This window comes from Scyliorhinus canicula, chromosome 7 (assembly GCF_902713615.1).
Source record: "Scyliorhinus canicula chromosome 7, sScyCan1.1, whole genome shotgun sequence".
Classification (NCBI taxonomy): Eukaryota; Metazoa; Chordata; class Chondrichthyes; order Carcharhiniformes; family Scyliorhinidae; genus Scyliorhinus; species Scyliorhinus canicula.
Window position 1 is genome coordinate 63,619,134 of NC_052152.1, and position 25,881 is coordinate 63,645,014.

Genomic DNA, 25,881 nt, shown 5'->3' on the forward strand with positions numbered 1-25,881 from the left:
ACAAAGTTCTTAGATGGAGTGAATTATTAAAGGATTCCAGATACCCAGATCATTATCAAGGTCTTATTGTGGTGCGTTATTTTCATTGTCAGCTGTTATTGTAGATATTGCTTTACAATTCAAGCAGTGTGGCTTCCTGAAGAACTAAAGAAACATTTCAATCATCGGTGCCAGAAATTCAAGCATATCGTGTTCAAGGCAGTAACCTTAAGGCTCTGCATATTTTCCACTTGAAAGCTAATTAATCAGGCCGACTCAACCGAAAACCACTTTGAGCTATACCATATGTAAATTACATAATTGGCCCCTGCTTTGTCCTGCCTCTTACAGGTGTCCTGAAGGCTGGTGACCACTGCTAATTAAACTCAAGAATCCTTAGTTTGCTCATCAGGATAACACACATAACAATTTGCGGCAATCATTAAAATTATGTAGCATCCACCTTGCCAGCCAGGATTCCAGTTGGTGAGGATAAAACTTGTTTATAGACACCCAATGCCATTCAGATGGAAGTTTCAGCAAGAACTTCACTTCACCAAAGCAAACAGCCATATGTCAATGTCGGATCATGTGGAGTGTACAACTATGAAGTCATCACTCCAGCTGCCATTTGAATGTATATCATTTCCTGACCCACTGCCATTTGTTTGAGGTATTCTTGTGCGTGGAATAAACAGTTGCTACAAGTCAAAAGCTTTTTCATTCTTTCACACAGCATGAGCATCACTGGAAAGGCCAGAATTTATGGCCCGTCTCTCATTGCACTCAAGAAGGTGATGGCGATCCACCCTCTTGAACTGCCACAGTCTATGAATGTAGGTACAGTCACATTGGTGTTAGCGAGGAATTTTTAGTATTTTGAACCTGCGAGAATAAAAGGAAAAGTGATATAGATGGATTCTCCCAAGTCTCCACCGACGTGTTTGATGGCAGGTGCGAGGGAGAATATGGTGCCAGTGTGAATTAACAGTGGAATCTTCTGCTGGTGCCTGCCATGACAGTTTGGAAAACTCACTCAAGGCCAGCATGAATCTCATTTGCATCCTCCCCACGCCAGATTCTACGCACGGCATAAAACATGTTAGGAACAACCTGTGTGCAGATGTCAAGACTCATCCGATCAATGCTGCTTCCGGAGTTCGGGATGGAGGCTACCTACAACCTTGGTCTCTGGAACAGCACAGAAGTGGGTGGGAGGAGCATCTGCAGGTGGCCCTTGAAGATTATGTCCTGGAGGAGGTCCACCTTCGAGTCTCAGAGTAATCCTGTGGATCCATGTTCATTGCCAGGAGGTCCATCTTCTTTCTTCAACGGTGAGTCCGTGATGTTGGACACATTTTAAATATGGCACCCGGACACCATGGCAGACTGCAGGCTATCCAGGCCTGTCCCAACATGGAAATTAATTAATGAGGTTGGGCAAGATGATTGGGTTGTTTTCCTGCTGGGCGCCACAGCACTGCTGCTCACAGCGCCAGGAACGTGGGTTCAATTCTGGCCTCGGGTGACTGTGTATTCTCCTAGTGTTTCTTTCCGGTGCTCCGGTTTCTGACCACAGTCCAAATATGTGCAGGTTCGGTGGATTTGTCATGAATAATTGCCCTTATTGTCCAAAGAGGTGCAGGTTTGGTGGGATTATGGGGTTACGGGGATAGGGCGGGTAAGTGGGCTTAAATAGGGTGCTCTTTCAGAGGGTTGGTGCAGACTCGATGGGCCAAATGTTCTTTTTCTTTACTGCAGCAATTTGTTGTGTGCAAATAGATTGCTTCTGCATTCCTACATTATGACTTGAACTACACTTCAACAAGACTTCACTGACTGTAAAGCACTTTGAGGGATTTACTGAATAGCATTCTTTAAATACAAGACTTACGTTTAACTTTTAAGCCAGGATGGTATGCAACTTGTGTGAAAATTAGTAGGTAGTGATATTTGCATTTGTAAGCTGCCTTTTCTTCTTCACAGTAGTGGTAGCGGTTTGGAAGATGCAGTTCAGGAAACTTAGGCTGTAGTCCATCTTGTAGATGGTCCACACACTGCTCTGGTGTGCCAATGGTGGAGGAAGTGAATGTTTAAATGGTGGATGGGATACCTTTCAGTGGGCTGTTTTGTCCTGGATGATGTCTTGAGTGTTGTTGGAGCTGCAGTCATCCAGGAAAGTGAGGAATATTCCATCACACCCCTGACTTGTGCCTTGTATGTGATGGACAGGCATCTGGAGTTAGTAGGTGATTTCCTCATTGCAAAATAGCCAGACTTTGACCTGCCCTTGTAGCCACCATATTTATCTCACTCACTCAGTTAAGCACCTGGTCAATAGTGACCCCAAGATGTTGATGGAATAGGATCTAGTGATGATGATCCCATTGAATGTTCAGTGGCGGTGCTCAGTCACTCTTTCATTGGAGATGGTCCTGCCTGACACTTGTGTGGCACAAATATTGTTTATCAGTCCAATCCTGAATGCTGTCCAGATCTTGCTGCATGATTGCTTTATTATCAGAGGAGTTGGGAATCAGACTGAACATTGCAATCATCATCAAGTATCCCCAGTTCTAATAGTTTGATGGAGGGAAGGTCAGCATCTGAAGATGATTGGGCCTCAGACACTATCCTCTGGAACTCCTGCAGTGATGTCCTGGGTTTGGGATACTTGACTTGCAACAGCTAAATTATCCTTCTTTGTGCTACGTATGAATAAAGCCAGTGGACAGTTTTCTCCTGGATTCCGACTGACTTCAGTTTTGCCAAGGTTTCTTGATGCCGCACTCAGTCAAATCCTACGATGATGTGAAGGGTAGTCACTCTCACCTCATGGATTCAACAATTTTGTCTTTGTTTGGGCAAAGGTTATGATGCAGCCTGGTGACAAGTTGCCCTGGCACACACCAAACTGAGCATTGGGAGACAGGTTATTGGATAGTAACTGTCACTTGATAGCACTGTTGATGACACCTCTTGTCACTATGCCAATGGGGATTGTGATACACAATTACCTCACGCCCCACTGTTGTGATGTAGGGAGCCGAGGTGAGTGTATCCTTTTCACAAGTTATAGCTAACCTGCACTTTTTAAAGAAGAATGTCTTGCTGGCGACAGAAGATGATTATCTCCCAACTACACTCCACATCAACCCCCCCCCCCCCCCCCCCCCCCACCCCCCACACACCTCCCAGCAGCTCTCCATAGAAAGTAACAAAGGCTACTAACACAACCACAGTCCAGAGGGAGGTTTTCTGGTGTGGCACTGGAGGCCTTAATCGAGGCGGTGGATAGGAGGTGAAGTTTCTGCAAAAGACCAGGTGACCCTTGAGACAGATACTGGAATGTGAATACACATCCATGAAGGTCAATTCAAGCTGCCTGGCCCCAAGAATCTGGTTTGTTGTGTCTCAAAAGGTTTAACGACATTACATGAGTGGTCAGAATCAGTGAATGCATCTTCAAAATGCCATCAACTACCATTTACACCACCAACTTCACATGCTACTCAATGCATTATTCTGGCATCATTCAACATTCAGCAATCTCTGGAAATAAGGATACATCATAACATTCATAGTAACATTATCCAACTCACTCCCCCCATACAGTTACCAGTGACACAGACTTCTTACCCACATTTCACAGCCTGTCCATACTTGCAGTTGTTCACCATGATACAGAGCTTAAAGCATTGCAATACTCTCATTGATGTGGAGATGCCGGCGTTGGACTGGGGTGAGCACAGTAAGAAGTCTTACAACACCAGGTTAAAGTCCAACAGGTTTGTTTCAAACACGAGCTTTCGGAGCACGGCTCCTTCTTCAGGTGAATCACCTGAAGAAGGAGCCGTGCTCCGAAAGCTCGTGTTTGAAACAAACCTGTTGGACTTTAACCTGGTGTTGTAAGACTTCTTACAATACTCTCATTGACATTCTTCCTCTTGCTTGCAGGACAAGGTGGTACATCACAGGTAGGAGCCACAGAGACTTTGTGATTGACTGTACTCCTGAGCCATTCGCAGGAGAGGGTGCTGTGAATTATTAGGAGGCTTTTGCTGTTGCAAAGAGCATCACCAAACAACAAGGATAATGGTATATACCTACCTTAGAACTCTCCTCAAAATCCATCTCATCCACATCCCGCTTTCTGGCAATCAAGTGCAAGCTATAGATGATCTGACCAGGGACCTCTTTTGTTTGAAACCCATATAGAATCATAGAATTTACAGTGCAGAAGGTGGCTATTTGGCGCAACAAGTCTGCACCGACCCTTGGAAAAAGAATCCTACCTAAGCCCACATCTCCACCCATCCCTGTAACGCAGTAACCCCACCAAACCTATTTTGGACACAGAGCAATTTAGCATGGCCAATCCACCTAACCGGCACGTCTTTGGACTGTGGGAGGAAACCGGAGCACCCGGAGGAAACCCACGCAGACATGGTGAAAACGTGCAGACTCTGCACAGACAGTGACCCAAGCCGGGAATCGAGCCTGGCTCCCTGGAGCTGTGAAGCAACAGTGCTAACTACTATGCTTCCATGCCACCCATACCTTTTTTAAAAAAATGTTTAGAGTACCCAATCATTTTTCTTTTCCAATTAAGGGGCAATTTAGCGTGGCTAATCCACCTAACCTGCACATCATTGGGTTGTGGGGGTGAATCCCACACAGACATGGGAGAATGTGCAAACTCCAAACTGGACAGTGACGCAGGGCCGGATTCAAACCCGGGTCCTCAGCGCCACAGTCTCAGTGCTATCCACTGAGCCACATGCCGCCCTCATGCCGCCCATACCAGAGAGTCGGGTTCTGTACAATGCAGCAGGCCACCACAGATTTGGAGACCCATTCCAACAAGTAAGGACCCTTGAGTGGTCCAGACAGTGGAATCATTTTTATGGAATGTCAATGGTTTCCTCCATGATATTCTTGGTTGAAGAATGGTTCCTGATAATATAATAATAATCGCTTATTGTCACAAGTAGGCTTCACTGAAGCTATTGTGAAAAGCGCCTAGTCGTCACATTCAGTGCCTGTGCGGGGAGGCCGGTACGGGAATTGAACCTGCGCTGCTGGCATTGTTCTGCATTTCAAGCCAGCTGTTTAGCCCACTGTGCTAGACCAGCCCCATAACAACCATCTGGTCAGGTGGCAAAGGAGACCAACGAGCCACTGGGAAAAAGAGTTTCCCTAGTCAAGAAGCAGCCACCCACGGTATCATTGTCTCAAATAAAGCAAGATTTGCTGATTGGTGCAGGATAAAAGCATTATTAGCCATCTCAGACACTGTTCAATTGGCGGAGATGGAGGTAGATGTACTCTCTGAATACATTGGTGGGTGTGACCTTCCACTGAGAATCCTCCTCTTCCTGCTCCCTCTGCTCCCCCCTTTTGTTGCCTGCATTCTGTTTCTCTGTCACGTTGCAACCCAAGAGAGCCTACAAATATAGCCGGCATGAGTATTGGTAGATTTGTTGATCAGAGCCTTGAAACTCCATTGAACTCCTTGGAAAGATCCAGCACCACTCACTTCTGACTACTCCTCCAATGACACAGTAAATAGTATGTCCACTTGCCCATTTTATGCACAAGATGTCATCTAGGTAAAGTAGTTGATGCTTGCACAGAGAAATATAAGCAGCCGATTGCCTGATTGATTAAAGTGTTTGCCATTGTCCCTTAAGGAGGCTCTGCAGCATTTTGGTGGCTGACACTTGAACTAACACCCTGCTGCACCAAACTGACAGGAAGTAAATGAGACATTGCAAAGGTATGTCATGTACTATTTGCTATTTACTGCCAGAAGTTCAAAGAGAACCTTTGAAACATATTGGAGACTTTCTGGGATTTTAAAGGCCTGTAACCTCGGGGGAGCAGCAATTGAATCAGATTGCCACATGACTTCTAATTTCTCATCTTAAAATGCAGCCACTCCTATCTCGCCTGACCTTCCCATTCAGGCCGGGCAAGATCACTCCAGTGCAGCAGGTTTCTGAGGCCTACAGTCAAGGGCAGCTGAGTCATAGGTAAGTAAGCCATGCCCCAGTTTTACGACACCACCAACTGCCATAAAGCAGGTACATTTAAAAGGTCCAGCTACCTTGACAAACCAGGGAGGGGCAAGGATAGGGGTTTGTGGGGGTGGTGGGGGTGGGCTTGGTCCATATGGGCCTTCCGGGGGCAAGGGTCAGTACAATAGCTACCAAATAGCTGGAAGTGGTTTTAATTCTTCTAACCTCTGGGTAACTGTTGCTGAATGACAGTTGGGAGCATCCAAATTTTGCGATTTAAATTATACTGTTGTATGGTTCACCATCCAGGGCAATTTCACAAAGGAAGTTCAAACTTCCTGGACAGTTGCCATGCAATCCTGACCTGGAAACCTCTGGAGTTTGGGGTTTCCCATCACATCTTTGGAGTACCCCCCCCCCCCTCCCCCCCATCCGCCCTCCCCGCAGATATAGATACCAGAGTTATGGACCATTGTTTGAAGACTTCACGAACACTCTGGCAACATTCATATTGGAAACTCACTGAGGACTTAACCCTAAAATAGGCTACTCTACATATTTGAGTTTCTAGAAGGCATCAAGAAAAAGTGAATGCTTATCCATTGACATCTTGCATGGGTTTCCCTTGCTCTGCAAGAGGAATGAGAGTAGGAAATGAGATGGGTCAGAGCCGCACCAGCTGCTGAAGAAGGGGACGGCAGGAGGACAAGGTGGATTCCTCTGCTCCAAGGGATCGTCACAGCAGCTCTAGTCCTCCAGGGCATCCAGTTCACAGAGGGCCTTTACCTCTTCTCACTCTTGTCACTAAGCCATTCTGAAACATCCTGTTGTGATTCAGCCAATCCACGACACACCTTCAATGGAAGTGCATGCTTGGAGACCTCATACAAAAGGTCTCCAAAAATGCCCTACAAAAAGTCTAATCAGTGCTCGAGTGTTAAACCACCTTTAAGAAGGCGGACGGTGCAAGTAGGGAAAGGTGGGGTTGTGGACCCCAGATTTGTAATCTCAAGGCCTTTGTATTGAGGATAAACAGAAGCAAAAGTAACAAATCCAAAAGGATGGTCAAGAAAGCAACTGGGAGGACTTCCGGTGGCGGCGATGCCCGAGTGAGCCGCACATTCGGCGGGCTCTCACTCCGGCGGTCGTTTAGGGGCTGATTCCCCGCGATAGCGGGACCACGGACCTGTAGGAAGGCGGCAGCGAAAGTGCTGAGGAGCGGGCTGCGGCACATGGAACAGCGGGAGTCCAGAAGGCAGAAGAAAAAAGAGAAAAAGGGACAGAGGCAAAGACCTGAAGAAACTTACCTGGGACCTAAGATGGCGGACATACGGACCCTGGACTCAGCAATCCAGCTGGCACTGGATAACATGCTCGAGGTAATGAAGTCCAGTTTTGAAGCGCTGAAGCGGGACAGCTTGGACCCAATCCAGAAAGCGTTGGATCAGCTAAACCAGAGGCTGGATGCACAAGATATTAAAGTTAAGGAGCTGGGAGAGGTGGTGGAGGAGCAGGCGGATGCGCAGACGGTTGCGGCTCTAGAAGTTGACGGCCTGAAAGAGCGGCAGAGAAGACTGCTGGAAAGAGTGGAGGAGCTGGAGAATAGAGTCCGCAGGAACAACCTGAGGATGGTCGGCCTCCCGGAGGGGGCTGAGGGAGCTGATGCCGCAACGTTTGTAGCAGACCTATTGATGCAGCTGATGGGGGCCGAAGCCTTTCCGCGACCGCCGGAGCTGGAGGGAGCACACAGAGTGCAGGCGAGGCAGGGGCGGCCGGGCGGACCCCCCCCGCCCGATGGTGATTAGGTTCCACAGGTTCGTGGACAAGGAGCGGGTGCTGCGGTGGGCAAAGAGCACCAGGAGCAGCACGTGGAACAACAGTGTTCTCCGCATTTACCAGGACCTAAGCCAGGAGGTGGCTCGGCGGCGAGCAGCCTTTAAGAATGTCAAGGAGGTGCTGTTCAAGAAGCACGTGAAGTTTGGTCTGCTGTTCCCGACTCGCCTATGGGTCACGCACCAGGGTCAACACCACTACTTCTCCGAGCCTGAAGAAGCGATGGATTTTGCGAGGGATCAGGGGCTGGTCCCGAAAAGAGGCCCCACGGACGCAAATTAAGGCCCGAGGATTACTGTGGGAAGGTACGCCGAATGGACCTGGACTGCTGTTCAACGGTTTGCTGGGTCAAAGGTGCCAAGCGGAACATTTGGGACTCTTTCCTTTGTTCATGGGCAGTGGTTTGGGGGTTTTTCTTTCTCATGTTTTTGTTTTTTCCTCTTTTTTCTGTTTTTTCCTTTTTGGGCAGATTTGTACTTTTTGTGCAGCTCGCGGAGGACACTGGAGCCGGCACGGTAGCGAAGTGGGGCCGGTCAGCAAGGGGGGCCAAGGACGTGGGTTGGGGGTTTTGTTTTTTTGGTTTGTGGTTTTTTTTGTTGTTTTGTTGATGTCCATGCCTTCCTGTGCCAGTGAGTTTGCTCCAGTGGGTTGGAGAGGGGGATGGGGAGGAGGACGGGGAAACAATGGGAATGAGACAGGAAGGCGCCGGAGTGTTGAGTCATCGGGCTAGCAGATTGGCTAGTCAAGGGAGTCAGGTGGAGGGGGGGGAGATCACAGCCAGTGGATGGCAGGGGTGGGAGTATCGGGGGATGTGGTTAGGGGGGGGGTTGTTCTGCTGACGTGGGAGGGACTTGAAATAGGCACTGGAAAGGAGGTCGAGGGTGGAGGCAGCCAACGGGCGGGCCAGGAATGGCGCGACGCACGGGCTGGGGGCCGGCCCGAGAAAGGCTATGGCTGACCGGCATGGTGGGGGGGTGGGTTGGGCCCCCCGACCAGGCTGATCACCTGGAACGTCAGGGGACTGAATGGCCGATTAAGAGGGCGCAGGTGTTCGTGCACTTGCGGGCTCTGAGGGCGGACGTAATTATGTTGCAGGAGACACATCTGAAAGTGTCTGACCAGACCAGGCTAAGGAAGGGCTGGATTAGCCAAGTCTTCCACTCGGACTTGGACTCAAAGTCCGGGGGGTGGCAATCATGATCAACAAGCGGGTGCAATTTGAGGCGGAGGGCATAGCCGCAGACAGGGGGGGCAGATACCTGATGGTACGGGGCAGAATGGACGGGAGAAGAGAGGTGCTGGTGAATATATATGCCCCGAACTGGGATGACGTGGACTTCATCCGCTGGTTTAGCTCACTCGGCTAAATCGCTGGCTTTTAAAGCAGACCAAGCAGGCCAGGAGCACGGTTCGATTCCTGTACCAGCCTCCCCGGACAGGCGCCGGAATGTGGCGACTAGGGGCTTTTCACAGTAACTTCATTGAAGCCTACTCGTGACAATAAGCGATTTTCATTTCATTTTTCATTTCATTAAAAGAGTGCTGGGGAAGATCCCGGACCTGGACTCTCGCAGGCTAATAATGGGGGGGGGGGGGGGGGGGGGAGAGAGTTTAACATTGTCCTTGATCCGGCTTTGGACCGGTCGTGTCCCAGAACGGGTAGACTCCCAGCAATGGCAAGGGAGCTGAAAGGGTTTATGGAGCAAATGGGGGCAGTGGACCCCTGGAGAGATAGACAGCCGACAGGAAGGGGCTACTCGTTTTACTCGCACGTCCATAAACTATATTCTAGGATAGATTTCTTCGTACTAAGCAGGGATTGTATAGGGGAGGTAAAGAACACGGAATATTCGGCAATTACTATCTCAGACCATGCCCCGCACTGGGTAGACCTGGAGATCAGGAGGGTGAGCTATCAACGCCCGCAATGGAGGCTAGACGTGGGACTGCTGTCGGAGGAGGGGATCTGTGAGAGACTTCGGAGGTGTATGCAAAATTACTTGCAGGTGAATGACATGGGGGAGGTCTCAGCGGTGACCCTGTGGGAGGCGCTAAAGGCAGTAGTGCGGGGGGGAGCTGATTTCAATTGGGGCCCACAGAGCCAAGGCAGACAGGGCAGAGATGGATAGATTGGTCAGGGAAATGGGTCGGATAGATGAAGAGCACGCGGAGTCCCCGGGGGAGGTTTTACTCAGGGAGTGGCAGAGACTACAGGCGAAACTGGGGGCACTATTCATGAGTAGGGTCGTGGAACAGCTTAGGAAGGCGAGGGGAGCAGTGTACGAGCATGGGGAAAAGGCTAGCAGACTGTTAGCGCAGCAACTCAGGAGGAGGGAGGCGGCCAGGGAAATAGGTAGAGTGAGGGATGGGGAGGGGCGCAAAGTGGAGGACCCAGCAGGATTCAATAAGGTATTCCGGGACTTCTATCGCAAGCTGTATACTTCGGAGCCGCCGGAAGAACCGGAGGAGATGAAAAGGTTTCTGGACGGGTTAACCTTCCCAACAGTAGGTGGGGGGCAAGTGGATGAGCTGGGGACCCCGATTAGAGTGGAGGAGGTATTGGGGGGCCTAAAGGCCATGCAGTCGGGGAAAGCACCGGGGCCGGATGGATACCCAGTAGAGTTCTATAGGAAGTTTTCTGAGCTGGTGGGCCCGGTCTTGGCGAGGGTTTTCAATGAGGCAAGGGACAAAGGGACCCTGCCGCCGGCAATGTCGCAAGCCACTATATCACTGATATTGAAGCAGGGTAAAGACCCGGAGGCGTGCGGGCCCTACAGGCCAATCTTCCTAATTAATGTTGACGCCAAGCTCCTGGAAAAGGTACTGGCGGTTAGAATGGAGGACTGCGTACCGGAGGTGATTGGGGAGGACCAAACTGGGTTTGTGAAAGGTAGGCAGCTGGCGGCCAACCTGAGAAGATTACTTAATGTGATAATGATGCCCCCGGCGGGCAGGGAGGTGGAGGTAGTGGTGGCAATGGATGCCGAGAAGGCCTTTGAACGGGTGGAGTGGGACTATCTATGGGAGGTGCTCGGACGGTTTGGGTTCGGGGAGGGATTGGTGGATTGGATCAAATTATTATATCAGGCCCCGAGGGCCAGCGTCAGGACAAACAGAGAAGTGTCGGAGTACTTTAGGTTGTACCGAGGGACCAGAGAGGGCTGCCCGCTCTCCCCGCTGCTGTTTGCGCTGGCCATAGAGCCGCTGGCGATTGCGCTGAGAGCCGCAGAGGGATGGAAGGGGATGGTGAGGGGCGGGGTAGAACACAGGGTCTCTCTTTACGCAGGTGACCTGCTCCTGTACGTGTCGGACCCAGTGGCCGGGATGGGAAGTATACTGGGAATGTTGAGGAAGTTCGGCCAGTTTTCAGGATACAAATTGAATACGGCCAAGAGTGAAATGTTTGGGGCCAGGAGAACAGATTGAGAGGGCTACCGTTTAGGCTGGATGAAGAAAATTTCCGGTATTTGGGAATCCAGGTGGCACAAGACTGGGGCAGGCTGCACAAGTTAAATTTGGCCAGGGTGGTGGAGCAAATGAAGGGAGAGTTTCGGAGATGGGATGCACTCCCGCTGTCGCTGGCAGGGAGGGTGCAGACTGTAAAGATGACAATCCTCCCTAGATTTCTGTTTGTTTTTCAGTGCATCCCGATCTTTGTTCCACAGTCCTTCTTCAAAAGAGTTAACAGGATGATCATGAGCTTTGTCTGGGCGGGAAAATCTATGTGGGTGAAGAAGGCGATGTTGGAGAGGAACCGCAGCGAGGGAGGGCTGGCTTTGCCGAGTCTGATTAATTATTACTGGGCGGCCAACATCGCTATGATAAGGAAGTGGATAGTGGGTACGGGGTCTATCTGGGAGCGGGTGGAGGCGGCTTCGTGCAGGGGCTCCAGCTTGGCAGCCCTGGTCACGGCTCCTCTACCGCTGCCGCCGGCCAAGTACTCCACCAGCCCCGTAGTGGTGGCGACCCTGCGGATATGGGGCCAGTGGAGGAGGCATGTAGGGGAGACGGGGGTGTCGGTTTGGGCGCCAATCTGCGACAACCATCGGTTTGCCCCCGGGAGTATGGATGGGGGGTTTCGAGTATGGCAGCGGGCGGGGGTGGGAAGGGTGGGCGATATGTTCCTGGAAGGGAGCTTTGCGAGTTTGAGGAGCTTGGAGGAGAAATTTGGGCTGGTAAGGGGAAATGATTTTAGGTACCTACAGTTGCGGGACTTTGTTCGTAGACAGGTCCCATCTTTCCCACGCTTCCCGCCAATGGGGATCCTAGACAGAGTAGTCTCTAGGGGGGAAGAAGGGGAGGGTAGAGTCTCTAGTATTTATAAGGTGCTCATGAGGGAGGAAGGGTCCCAGACGGAGGAACTGAAACTTAAATGGGAGGAGGAGCTAGGTGGGGAAATGGAGGACGGGCTGTGGGCAGAGGCCCTGAGTAGGGTAAATTCGACCGCGACATGTGCCAGGCTCGGGCTGATTCAATTTAAGGTCGTTCACCGGGCCCATATGACGGTGGCTCGGATGAGCAAATTCTTTGGGATAGAGGACAAATGCGCTAGGTGCGCGGGAGGACCAGCGAACCACGTTCACATGTTTTGGGCATTCCGTAAGCTGAGGGGGTACTGGGAGGGATTTGCGGACGTCATGTCCCGGGTGCTAAAAACAAGGGTGGCGATGGATCCAGGGGTGGCAATTTTTGGGGTTTCGGAAGACCCGGGAGTCCAGGGGGAGAAAGAGGCCGATGTTTTGGCCTTTGCTTCCCTGATAGCCCGGCGACGGATACTATTGGCGTGGAGGGACTCAAAGCCCCCGAAGACTGAATTGTGGCTTGCGGACATGTTGAGTTTCCTGGGTATGGAAAAAAATTAAGTTCGCCTTGAGGGGATCTGTACAGGGGCTCGCCCGGAGGTGGCAACCATTTTTGACTTCTTTGCGGGAGAGTGAGCGTCAGCAGGGGGTGGGGGGTAGAGTAGAGTAGAGTAGGAGGGATAAAATGGCGGGTAGTACCGGTGGGAGAGGAGCGGGCTTGTGCAGTATGTTACAATTGAAGTATTGAAAGTACATGGATGTTTGCACATTTTTGCCTTTTTTGCTTTCTTTCTGTTGATGTCTGTAACTGTTTACAAAGCCAAAACTACCTCAATAAAATTGTTTATTAAAAAAAGAAGAAAGCAACTGGGAGGTCTCATTGTGGAACAGGAATTAGGTTGAGGGAAGATTTGATGGAGGTTTTCAATATCAAAATCAGAAATGAAACCTGCTACGCATCTATAATGAGCATTAGGATCGACTTTGTGTCTGTGGTCAGAACATGCTACCAGCTTTATTGTGATCATGCCCACATACTTAATGGTGGCAGAAATGCTGTGAATGCACTGCAGTGAGTGCACTATCACAGGCAGTTGCTTTACTATTTAAAAACCAGGAACACAGATGGATCTTATATAAGAAATCAAGTACATCATAGAATGTTGATGTCATAGCAACAAAGTTAATGTGCAAATTGATGCCATATCAAAAAAAACCCAGAGAAACAGGAGGTGTTAAAAATTCAAATGTTAGGAGTCTGGCCACCAAAATATACTGCAGAATGAAAGCAGTTATCAAGAACCTTATACAGCTTCTATGTACAAATAAACAGTGTGTGAGCACGCAGTGGGCCCTTTATATTTGTGACCCAACCAATTAACATAATGGAATATAAACTCATAAATGCCCAAAGAGGCCACACAGGAGTTCCATCTCGGATGGAACATTAGTGAGTGCTCCTGGACCCATTTTCCTGGTTACTCATTATATTCAAACCGCATTATGCAGTAATTTGATTTGCTTTCTATCTTCAATTGGCTGCATGATGTTGGTTCGTTTTTGACTATTTGAATGTTCCTTCACACTTCTAATGATGGTTACATGTGATGCAAGATCTGTGGCCAAGGCAGCAGACACACAAGCTGTTCAGAGGACTCTGCCAGTGCCCCTTTGAAAACAGGTCTACGTGATAAATACATCAAGTTAACATTCCTGCCCATCAGTTCCCTCTGAACCACAAGAGACACGTGGGAATATACACTCCAACCTTGATCACTGTAGAAATTATCATGGCAGGCATTCAAATTAAACTGCCCTTAACTAATAAGTCAGGAATCTAGAAGCAAATGCAGGATAGATACTACAAGTTGCATATATGGCAATTTCCCAAACATTTATTTTGTTTTCTATAACGCACAAATATGTTTATTATATTCATGAAATGAAACAAGAATTTAACGAATGCAGGTAGTATGACGTCCAGATATTCGATGTCCAAAAACATTAGTCTGGTCATTGACATTCACAGAAAATAGAATGCTTCCATTTACTAATGGTTTAGACTGAAAAGAAGTGACTACTGCTTTTCAGACAGTTTATATTAAAAGCTTCAGGAGCCGAGTTACATTGGGAATTCTGACCCATGGACAGTTTCTGTTTTGCTGCAGTGCTGTAATTCCCCTTAGGATTGTCTCACAGTTTATTTTTGGATTGCACAAAAGTGGAGAAATTGTTTAGCTACATGTTTTCTTTTCTAGAAAGCCCATGTCAGACCATAAGATTAGATTTGATGTTGTGCTTTTGAATAACTATGTGATGCGATACCTATTACTTGCGCTCTCTCTCTCCTACCACTATTGTCAAACAGTCTCGAAAGGAAAACTTACTTGTACCGTCGTAAAAATTTTTAGTGCATGTTTTATTCACTCACCATGGCAGGCTCCATTAACCTCCTCATAGCCAATGCTGCAGACACATCTTCCCAAAGGAACCAGCCAGTCTCCATCTGCGCCGCAATACAGTTTTGGTGTATCCTTCTCCTCTGCATTCTTTACACAGGACCCACGGACTTCTACAAGGGACGAAGAATCCACTCTGGGGATTGTGTCAGGAAACATTGCCAAGTTGCGGAAAGTAAATGGGCATTTTTTATAGTACACACGCACAGAGACAAGAGCGATGCAAGCACCAATATCCTGAAAGGCAAGGTAAAAGCCCTTTTTGGTTATTGGCCCAACCTCACGGATCTCAGTGTTCAGTTTAAGTATACGATCACCTAGATCCATCTGAGTAAACTCTCATCAGCTGCAATTGTATCAATTTTAGTGTACTGATTTTGCTTGAACTTAACACCATGAGATTCATTTGATTCCATGTAATATAGATTGATCGTTTCTTGCAAGTTCCTAGAACCCAGGGAATGCTGTTGCAGTCCCTCAGGGTGAACTTTAATTCAACGTACACCTTCTGAGCCGCCTCACGTGAAATCCAGTTCGTCCGCAGCCAGTTGTTTTGATTGGGTTCCATCACATTGCAAACCTGATAGGTGTGGAGGGTCGGTTGCGTTCGTCCATTCTGGGATGGCATCCCACTGCAAAACAAAGAGGAAAATCAAATGAAGAAACTGAGCAACTCTGGATTCAGCTAAATTTTGATCCATGATGATAATCTGAAATGAAAGAAAATATTATTCAGAAAATAGACAAAAATATTCACTAGTTTTGTAACTGGATATTCAATCTTTAATACCACTCTTATAAATCTATTATCTCCTCTCACTAATGTTTGAGCCTTATTGTTTCAACCAAAACATTTCTATGTCCGGTTTCCGGTGAGTTTAGCGGTATGTTTCTCGGCGTTGCCACGCTATCCAACGGCATGCTGCTATTTTTTTGGCCTCGAAGAAGAACACTACATCAACAGGCCGCCTAGGTCATTTCCTGCACTGCCCGAGCTGAGCTTCACCAGTGCAAGAAGACTGCTCGCCGATCAGGGCAGATCTTTCACCCCTCTCAGTTACCCCAATGCAGCCTTCGCCCCCCCCCCCCCCCCCCCTCACCCCAACTCTTATGGCCAAGGCACCCTCATGCCCCAATCCCTGTCATGGGAAACCTAGCCCTGGGCACATTGACACTGCCAGCTGGGCACCCTGGCAGTGCTAAGGTTCCCAGATTCTAGCTGAATGCCACGATACCACCCTGCTCATGCTTGACCACCTGTTGGTCTCTAAAAGGCCTGGGAGACCCCCCCCCCCACTACCACCCCAGGTGCCATTATGACTGGTCCGCATTTATGTATAGAAGTACTAAAAACGGCTAACAGCTCATTTAAATATGCATATCTGGATCTTGCCCAGCCAAGTGCGAGATCCAGATCACCTCTCGTGACATTCAACAGCCTAATCCTAAAACCAAGTCAGGCACGACGAGGCCGCTGAATTCGCCCTAAGTCTCTTAGTGTCACTGTAATCGGAACCAGAGAAGTTTGGACAATCAATTAATCCCAGTATACGACCAAAGCAACCCCATGTCTCAGAATGCATAAATGTTTGCTCTCTCCAATATTTTTGGAAATATCTGAGCAATTTTCAGTGACATAGCTGACTTACAAGAGAACTGCAATTGACTTAAAAAGTAAAGCTTTTAAAAAAAATATGGAGGGGAAAATGGTCAAATACTTGTAAAAGATATAGGTTTGTTGTTCACTTCTGCTCCACCATCAACATTAATATGGTAAGTCTGCTCAGAATGGAGCTGAGGAGCAGAGGGGTAAGAAGTGTTGGGAAATAGGGGAGGTGCATGTGGTGGAGGAGGTTGCACAATGGGCAGTCATGGTATGGAAGAAAGTGAAAAAAAAGAGGACCAATAGATAGTTGTGGTGACAAAGAAACAGACCACATGGGACAAAGATTTTTAAGGTGCAGGACACATCCAGGAGAGAACAAATGTAGAAATTAGCAATTTTTTTTATCATAACCTTAGAATCGGTATTGAATGCATTTAAAATAAATATAGCAAAGTAAAGTCATATGGCACAACCGATGATTATGCAATAGTTCTGATAGATTTTATGCAGCAAATGTTATTGACGACACAAAATTTAAGAATGTGAAAGAATTGACAGAAGGTGTGACTAAACTATTTAAAAAATCAACTTATGCAGATGCAAGGTTGTTCATTGTACAATATCAGTATTATTGGATTTTATTCAAAGGGAAATTATACTACACATTTTACACTATTATTTATGAGTTTCAGCCTTTATACAATGAATACTGTGCAGTCTATCTGATGAAAATGCAAATTTTCCAACTTAATTTTTTGAGTTACCAGAGGACACATTGGACGTGCTTCTCTGATTAGAGACTAAGTGCTCCCCGCCTGCAAACCGGAGTGATTCCCACTGGTACAAGGAGCAACCTAATGTGCCATTCAATGGCACTTAGAAATCTTTTGCCTTCAATCTGGTTTTGTATGCCATCAGTGGCACACTGGGGTTCTCATTGTGCCTGAGAGGGGCAGTGATTAAACTCAGGGTTCCTGCTCCTCAGAAGGATGCCCCAATCTCAGAATGTTGCTGTAGGCCCCTGCACTCCACCACCTATTCCCAGAATGCCAGTTAGGGCCCCTGGATCGCTGGCAAGGGCCCCCCACACCATTCAGTAACCCCTTCATCCCCACCCACATCAACACGTCACTCATTCCCCCTCACCCCCTTAATATCCCCTTGTCAGGCCCCACCTCTGACATGGCAACCTGGAACCTTGCAGTTCAAGGAGTGGCAAATGGATAAGTAAATCTCCCTACAATTGTCTCCAGGGAGATTGAGAGTATAGAGGTCAGGAGCACAGATTTGACTTCGCAGGAGGGTGCCAGTGTTCAGGTAGGTGGTTTGAAGTGTGTCTACTTCAATGCCAGGAGTATACGAAATAAGGTTGGGGAACTGGCAGCATGGGTTGGTACCTGGGACTTCGATGTTGTGGCCATTTCAGAGACATGGATAGAGCAGGGACAGGAATGGTTGTTGCAGGTTCCGGGGTTTAGGTGTTTTAGTAAGCTCAGAGAAGGGGGCAAAAGAGGGGAGGTGTGGCGCTGCTAGTCAAGGACAGTATTACGGTGGCGGAAAGGATGCTAGATGGGGACTCTTCTTCTGAGGTAGTATGGGCTGAGGTTAGAAACAGGAAGGAGAGGTCACCCTGTTGGGAGTTTTCTATAGGCCACCTAATAGTTCTAGGGATGTAGAGGAAAGGATGGCGAAGATGATTCTGGAAAAGAGCGAAAGTAACAGGGTAGTTGTTATGGGAGACTTTAACTTTCCAAATATTGACTGGAAAAGATATAGTTCGAGTACATTAGATGGGTCATTCTTTGTACATGTGTGCAGGAGGGGTTTCCTGAACACAATATGTTGACAGGCCAACAAGAGGCGAGGCCACATTGGATTTGGTTTTGGGTAATGACCAGGCCAGGTGGTTAGATCTGGAGGTAGGTGAGCACTTTGAAACATGACCACAATTCGGTGACCTTTACGTTAGTGATGGAAAGGGATAATTACCCCGCAGGCAAGAGTTATAGCTGGGGGAAGGGCAATTATGATGCCATTAGACATGACTTAGGATTTGTTGGTTGGAGAAGTAGGCTGCAAGGGTTGGGCCACTGGATATGTGGAGCTTGTTCAAGAACAGCTATTGCATGTGTCTTGATAAGTACGTACCAGTCAGGCAGGAGGAAGGGTCGAGCGAGGGAACGTGGTTTCCAAAGAGTGGAATCTCTTGTTAAGAAGGAAGAAAGGAGCCTATGTGAAGATGAGCATGAAGTTTCAGTTGGGGCGCTTGATACTTACAAAGGAAGCGAGGGAAGGATCTAAAGAGAGAGCTGAGACGAGCAAGGAGGGGACATGAGAAGTCTTTGGCAGGTAGGATCAAGGAAAACCCAAAAGCTTCTATAGGTATGTCAGGAATAAAAGATGACTAGGGTAAGAGTAGGGCCAGTCAAGGACAGTGGTGGGAAGTTGTGTGTGGAGGCTGAGGAGATAAGCGAGACTACTAAATGAATACTTTTCATCAGTATTCACTCAAGAAAAGATAATATTGTGGAGGAGAATGCTGAGACCCAGGCTATTAGAATAGATGGCATTGAGGTGCGTAGGGAAGAAGTGTTGGCAATTCTGGACAAGGTGAAAATAGATAAGTCCCCGGGGCCCGGATGGGATTTATCCTAGGATTCTCTGGGAAGCCAGGGAAGAGATTGCTGACCTTTGGCTTTGATTTTTAGGTCATCATTGGCTACAGAATAGTGCCAGACGACTGGAGGATAGCAAATGTGGTCCCTTTGTTCAAGAAGGGGAGTAGAGATAACCCCGGTACTCTAGGCCGTGAGCCTAACATCGTGTGGGTAAGTCTTGGAGAGGATTATAAAAGATACGATTTATAATCAGCTAGAAGAGGAATAATATGATTAGGGACAGTCAGCATGGTTTTGTGAAGGGTAGGTCATGCCTCACAAACTTTTGAGTTCTTTGAGAAGGTGACTGAACAGGTAGGACGAGGGTAGAGCAGTTGATGTGGTGTTTTTATGGATTTCAGTAAGCGTTGATAAGGTTCCCCACGGTCGTCTATTGCAGAAAATACGGAGGCTGGGGATTGAGGGTGTTTAGAGATGTGATCAGAATTGCTAGTTGAAAGAAGACAGAGAGTGGTAGTTGATGGAAATGTTCAGAATGGAGTTCAGTTACGAGTGGCGTACCACAAGGATCTGTTTGGGGCCGTTGCTGTTTGTCATTTTTATAATGACCTAGAGGAGGGCGCAGAAGGATGGGTGAGTAAATTTGCAGACGACACTAAAGTCGGTGGAGTTGTAGACAGTGCGGAAGGATGTTGCAGGTTACAGAGGGACATAGATAAGCTGCAAGAGCTGGGCTGAGAGGTGGCAAAATGGAGTTTAATGTGGAGAAGTGTGAGGTGATTCACTTTGGAAAAGAATAACAGAAATGTGGAATATTGGCTAATGGTAAAATTCTTGGTAGTGTGGATGAGCAGAGGGATCTCGGTGTCCATGTACATAGATCCCTGAAAGTTGCCACCCAGGTTGATAGGGTTGTGAAGAAAGGCCTATAGGTGTGTTGGCCTTTATTGGTAGAGGGATTGAGTTCCGAGCCATGAGGTCATGTTGCAGTTGTACAAACTCTAGTACGGCCGCATTTGGAGTATTGCGTACAGTTCTGGTCGCCTCATTATAGGAAGGACGTGGAAAGCTTTGGAACGGGTGCAGAGGAGATTTACCAGGATGTTGCCTGGTATGGAGGGAAAATCTTATGAGGAAAGGCTGATGGACTTGAGGTTGTTTTCGTTAGAGAGAAGAAGGTTAAGAGGTGACTTAATAGAGGCATACAAAATGATCAGAGGGTTAGATAGGGTGGACAGCGAGAGCCTTCTCCGCGGATGGAGGTGGCTAGCACGAGGGACATAGCCTTAAATTGAGGGGTAATAGATATAGGACAGAGGTCAGAGGTGGGTTTTTTACGCAAAGAGTGGTGAGGCCGTGGAATGCCCTACCTGCAACAGTAGTGAACACGCCAACATTGAGGGCATTAAACATTTATTGGATAAGCATATGGATGATAAGGCATAGTGTAGGTTTAGATGGCCTTTAGTTTTTTCCATGTCGGTGCAACATCGAGGGCCGAAGGGCCTGTACTGCGCTGTAGTCGTTCTATTTCTATGTTCTATGTGCCGAAGGGAGTCTTTCTTGAGGGGGTGGGGGTGAGGGGTGTTTGTGCTGGGCTGGAGTGACTCATGTCGGAGTATTTACTGGGATGAGGGTTATTTGACTGCTCTTCCCATATGCAGCCTTAAAACCCTTTGAACAGTCTGACAACACCTGAAGTTCTTGAGAACAAACAGACAGCGTCTTGAAAAAAATTGTGGTTAAAAAACAGCTGCACTTCTGAGTCAATGGATCCTGCAGAGCTACATAAATAAACAACCTTAATCCCTCTCTATGAAGCAGCCTGGATCTGTGTTCAAAAGCTTGTAACAGGCAATAGTCAAGGAAATTGAATATAAATAATGCAGTTCAAAGCTTTTAGGTGTCTAGGCATACAAACAGGCAAGGAAAGTTTAAAGGACAATGAAATTGACTATGAAAAAAACACCTCAAAGGTTTCCACCACATTAAAATGAACTTTTTCCTTCATCTCATAGGCCTTGGCACATTGTTATGCGCCAGCGTTTAAAGAACACCAAAGTATATCATGGAGTTCACCTGAGCTACTACTGTTTGTAGATTTTGGTTATGAGGAGCATTAGGGCCATCCTTTCATATTGTACTCAACAGAGCCTTAAGTACTTTAAATCAAAAACAAAGTTTATTCTACAAATTCAGTTAACATTTTATAAACACACACATTCAGCATTTTATCAACTACAAACATAAATACCCCACACAGCTACAGAACTCTATATTTAACCTTTAATGACTTCCCTTTACTACTTCAATCAAGTAACAACATCCATAAACCAAAACGCCCCTCTTCACAAAATAGTAGGTTTGAATCCCTGACAGAAAACAGGTATTACTTTGAAGTTATCAAGTGACCTGGATATACCTTTTTAACATGCAGAGAGAGACTCCCAGATCTTTGTAGTCTGAATACAGCTTCCAACTGTCTAAACCAAAAGTAAAACTCAGAGCCACAAACTGCTTCCAGCTCAAAACGAAAATAAAAACCAGAGCCAGAGCCCAGCTCCACCCACACAATGACATCACTGCAGCCATTTGAGAAGACAAACATTTCTTAAAGGGACATTCCCATGACATCTCACCCAAGAAAAAAACCCATCAAGTTCAAGATGGTTTCATTTTTCACCTTTTCACTTTCCTTCAAGGAAAATTGACAAAGAATATTGAAAAATACACTTTTTTGAACAAAAACAAAACAGGCAATCATTAATAATAATACAGTCCATTTTATTTCTTCTTCTTCCACCATCGAACCTGCTTCTCTTCATCACATTCGTGACAAAGCATCGGCTATCACATTTTCTCATCCTGCCACATGTATAATTTTTAAATGAAATGGCTGTAACAATAAACTCCATTGAAACAGTCTAGCATTGGTATTCCAGAATCATTCCAAAAATGTCAATGGTTATGATCAGTCTATAAATTTGTTTCAGACAAATTGCTGGTCACATGAATGTGAAAATGTTGCAAAGCCAGCACCAAGCTCAACGTCTCCTTCTCAATCGTTGAATACTTCCTCTGGTGATAATTCAATTTCTTTGAAAAATAACCAATGGGCCGCTCTAGTCCTCCGTCACGTTCTTGTAAGAGCACCGCACTACACCCACAACACTCACATCTAACAGCCACTTTGAGATGGTTTTGTTTAATTTGGGTGTGGACAACACAGGAGCAGTGGTTAACACAGCCTTCAGCCAGCAAATACCTGTTGACACTCCACCGTCCACTGAAATTTGCTATGCTGCTTCAGCACGTCCATCAGTGGAGTAACCACATTGCTAAAATTCAGCCAAATTTTCGTAAAATCCACTCATGGCAAGAAATCACATTATTTCCCTCGTGTTGAGGGTATTGGAAACGCCCCAATAACTTTGTTTTCACTCTCGGGATCATTCGACCTTGTCCCAATTGTTTGGCCAAGGAAAGTGACTTGGGCTTTACCAAATTCAATTTTAGCTCGGTTTACCACCAAACCCACGTCTTCAAGTCGATCGAATAACTCCATCAGATGCTTCAAATGTTCTTTCCATGTCTGACTGAAAATCACCAGATCGGCGATCTGCACAATTGGGTAATGCTGAAAGACTTTGTTAGTTAACCGTTGAAATGTGGCTGGTGCGTTTTTCATGCCAAATGGCATAACTTTGAATTGATATATACCATCTGGAGTCACAAAAGCTGAAATCCCCTTCACACTTTCGGATAAAAATACCTGCCAGTAACCTTTAAGTAAATCCAGTTTGGAAATAAAAACTGACTGTCCCACCTTCTCAATGCAATCCTCCAAGTGTGGGGTAGGATAAGAGTCTGTTTTGGTAACTGCATTTCTGTACTCCACACAATCGTTGGGAACCATCTGGTTTTAGTACCATATGTATGGGTGAGCTCCATTGGCTGCAACCCACCTCAATTATGCCATTTTTAAATATACTTTCAATTTCTTTGTTAACCTGTGCCAATTGTAAATGGTTAAGTCTGTATGGATGTTGTGTAATTGGAACAGCATTTCCCACATCTACATCATGTATAGCCATTTTAGTACTTCCCAACTTATCTCCACAAACTTGCTCATGTGATAGCAATAACTCTTTCAGGTCAGTCTGTTTTTTCCTCTGGAAGGTAACTCAACAATTTATCCCAATTTTAAGAATATCCTCGTTGTCCAATTTAATTTGAGGAATGTCAAATTCATAGTCATTCGGATTTGGTTCGGCATTTGGAGTCAGAATAACTAAAACCTACTTCTTTTGCTCGCCTTCCCTTTCAAAGTACCTTTTAAGTATATTCATATGACAATCTCGGTGAGTTTTCCTTCTGTCTGGTGTTCTTACCACATAATTCACTTCACTTAATTTCCTTTCAATCTGATAAGGTCCACAAAACCTTGCTTTTAAAGGTTCACTTACCACTGGTAACAATACTAAAACTTTATCTCCACTGGAAAAACTACGAACTTTTGCTTTCTTGTCCGCTACCCATTTCATCACATTTTGTGCAATTTTTAAATGTTGTCTAGCCAATTCACCTGCTCTATTTAATCGTTCCCTAAAATTTGACATGGAATCCACTAATGGAAGATCTGATTTCTCACTCACCAATTTCTCCTTAATCAATTTAAGTGGTCCTCTTACCTCAATCAAAAATTAGTTCAAAAGGACTGAATTTGGTTGACTCATTAGGTGCATCCCTAATTGCAAACAGTACGAATGGAATTCCTGTATCGCAATCCTCTGGATAATCTTGACAATAAGCCCTCAACATTATCTTTAATGTCTAATGCCACCTTTCCAACACTCCCTGCAATTCTGGATGGTATGCAGTGGATTTAAATTGTTTTATTCCTCAGCTATCCATAACTTCTTTGAATAACCTGGAGGTAAAATTTCATCCTTGATCCGATTGAATTTCTGTGAGTAGTCCATATCCAGTAAAGAATTGAAGTAACTCCTCCACAATCCTTTTAGCAGTAATATTGCGTACTGGAATGACCTCTGCAAACCTAGTAGACACATCTATTATAGTCAAAAGATATTGATTCCCACTTTTTGTTTCAGGAAGCGGTCCTACGCAATCAATTAAGACCCTTGTAAAAGGTTCCTCAAATGCTGGAATGGTATTAAGTTTGCTGGTTTTATCACTGCTTGAGGTTTTCCTGTCACTTGACATGTGTGACATGATTGACAAAATTTAACTACAACTTTATGTATTCCAGCCCAATAAAAATGTTTATGTATTTTAGCTCGAGTTTTCCTTACTCCCAAATTACCTCCTACTGGTACCTCATGTGCTACCCACAACACCTCCTTTCTATACCTTACCAGCAATACTACTTGATGACCTTCTGCCCACTTTTCATCCACCTACATATGTAAAGGTCTCCATTTTCTCATAAAGACATCATTTTTATGGTAATAACATTCTGGTATACACTCAGATTCTTTTTCCATGTATGCTTTCTGATACAACCATTTTATTTCTGTAACTTTCTGTTGTAACTCCACGAATTTTCCTGAGCTAAAAATATCCGCCTCATCCTCCACCTGTTCTTGTTCTTTTCCAACCATCTGATCAAAAATCATTTCTGATAATTGAACTTTAACTTCATCTTCACTCTTTGATTTCTCCTCTTGTCTTAACCTGTGACTATCGACCTGGTTACTTCACAATCTGGAAACATCCCAGGATATTCGTCCTTCAACACTTCAGTTGTCCTGATTTTTTTCAGTGGCTTATCAACCACAGTAGGCATCACTCCGACCTGCAATCCAGCTATATCATTATCCAAGATAAACTGTATTCCCGGACAAGATAAACTATTATTCCTACTACCACGTCACTACTCTTCACTGGGCTTTCCAACTTTATCTTATATAATGGAAAATTCTTCTCATCCTGAATCCACATATTACCCACCTTTTCTGGCAATATTCCTCCCAAACTACATAACTCTTATCATCAAAGATTGACCAGTTCCTGTATCTCTTAAAATTCTGACTTCTTTACCTGCTCCTCCTGGTGCACATGCGTAAACATGACCCACACAAGTAAATTCTTTAAAACATCTGCCACCTTCTTACTAATTACCTCTTGATCAGGCTGTATAATCTTCTGCACCTCCTTCACTTCACTTGGGCTTTCCTTTACCACTTTAACAAACCCACTGGCTTATCCTGTTTTACCACATCAGCCTTCCCAGTGCTTTTCTCACCCACCAACACTGTGACTTTACATGGCCGAGTTTATTACAGTGAAAACATCTAAAACTTTTGATTTCTTTTCCACTCTCCTGGATTTCTTTTTTAATCTGAGGTACACTCTCCTTATTATCTCCCATTATACCCCCTTTACCTTTACCCACTTGAGTGTTTCTCTTTTCCTCAGTTTCTATCCCTCACTGGCTGAAACTGATGTACGAAACTAAACTTCGATTTATGAACTTTTCATTATCATCTGCCATTTCTGCTGCTAATCTCACAGTTTTAACCCTCTGCTCTTCACGAGTTCTCACTACATTAGGATTTTAATTTTTAAACTCCTCCAAAAGAATAATTTCTCTAAGAGCTTCATACGTTTTGTCTATTTTCACAGCTCTTGTCGACCTATCAAAATTACTCTGTTTAATTCTTTCAAACTCTATGTACATTTGACCAAGTTCTTTCCTTAAATTCCAAAACCTTTGTCTGTAGGCTTCAGGCACTAGCTCATATGCACCTAAAATGGAATTTTTCACCTCCTCATACGTCCCAGATACCTCCCCTGATAGTAATCCAAACACTTCACTAGCTCTACCTACTAACTTTGTTTGAATCAGTGATACCCACATGACTTGTGGCCATTTCATTTGTTTAGCTACCTTCTCAAATGAAATGAAAAAGGCTTCTACATCCTTCTCATCAAACCTTGGAAATGCTTGGACATATTTAAATAGATCCCCACCAAGCCATCGACTGTGTCACTCTTTCTCACTATCCTCATCACTATCCTCAAACTGTACGTTTCTCTTTA

General features: G+C 45.9%; 1 protein-coding gene across 1 annotated transcript in view; it reads right to left on the reverse strand.

Annotated features, from left to right (window-relative positions):
* The window catches only part of LOC119969034 (ephrin type-A receptor 6-like), a 956,636-nt gene that overhangs the window by 755,112 nt on the left and 175,643 nt on the right, over positions 1–25,881 (reverse strand). The window contains 3 exon segments of the mRNA XM_038802175.1: positions 14,565–14,930; positions 14,933–15,031; positions 15,034–15,224. Of these exon segments, the coding sequence (XP_038658103.1) occupies positions 14,565–14,930; positions 14,933–15,031; positions 15,034–15,224 (656 nt within the window).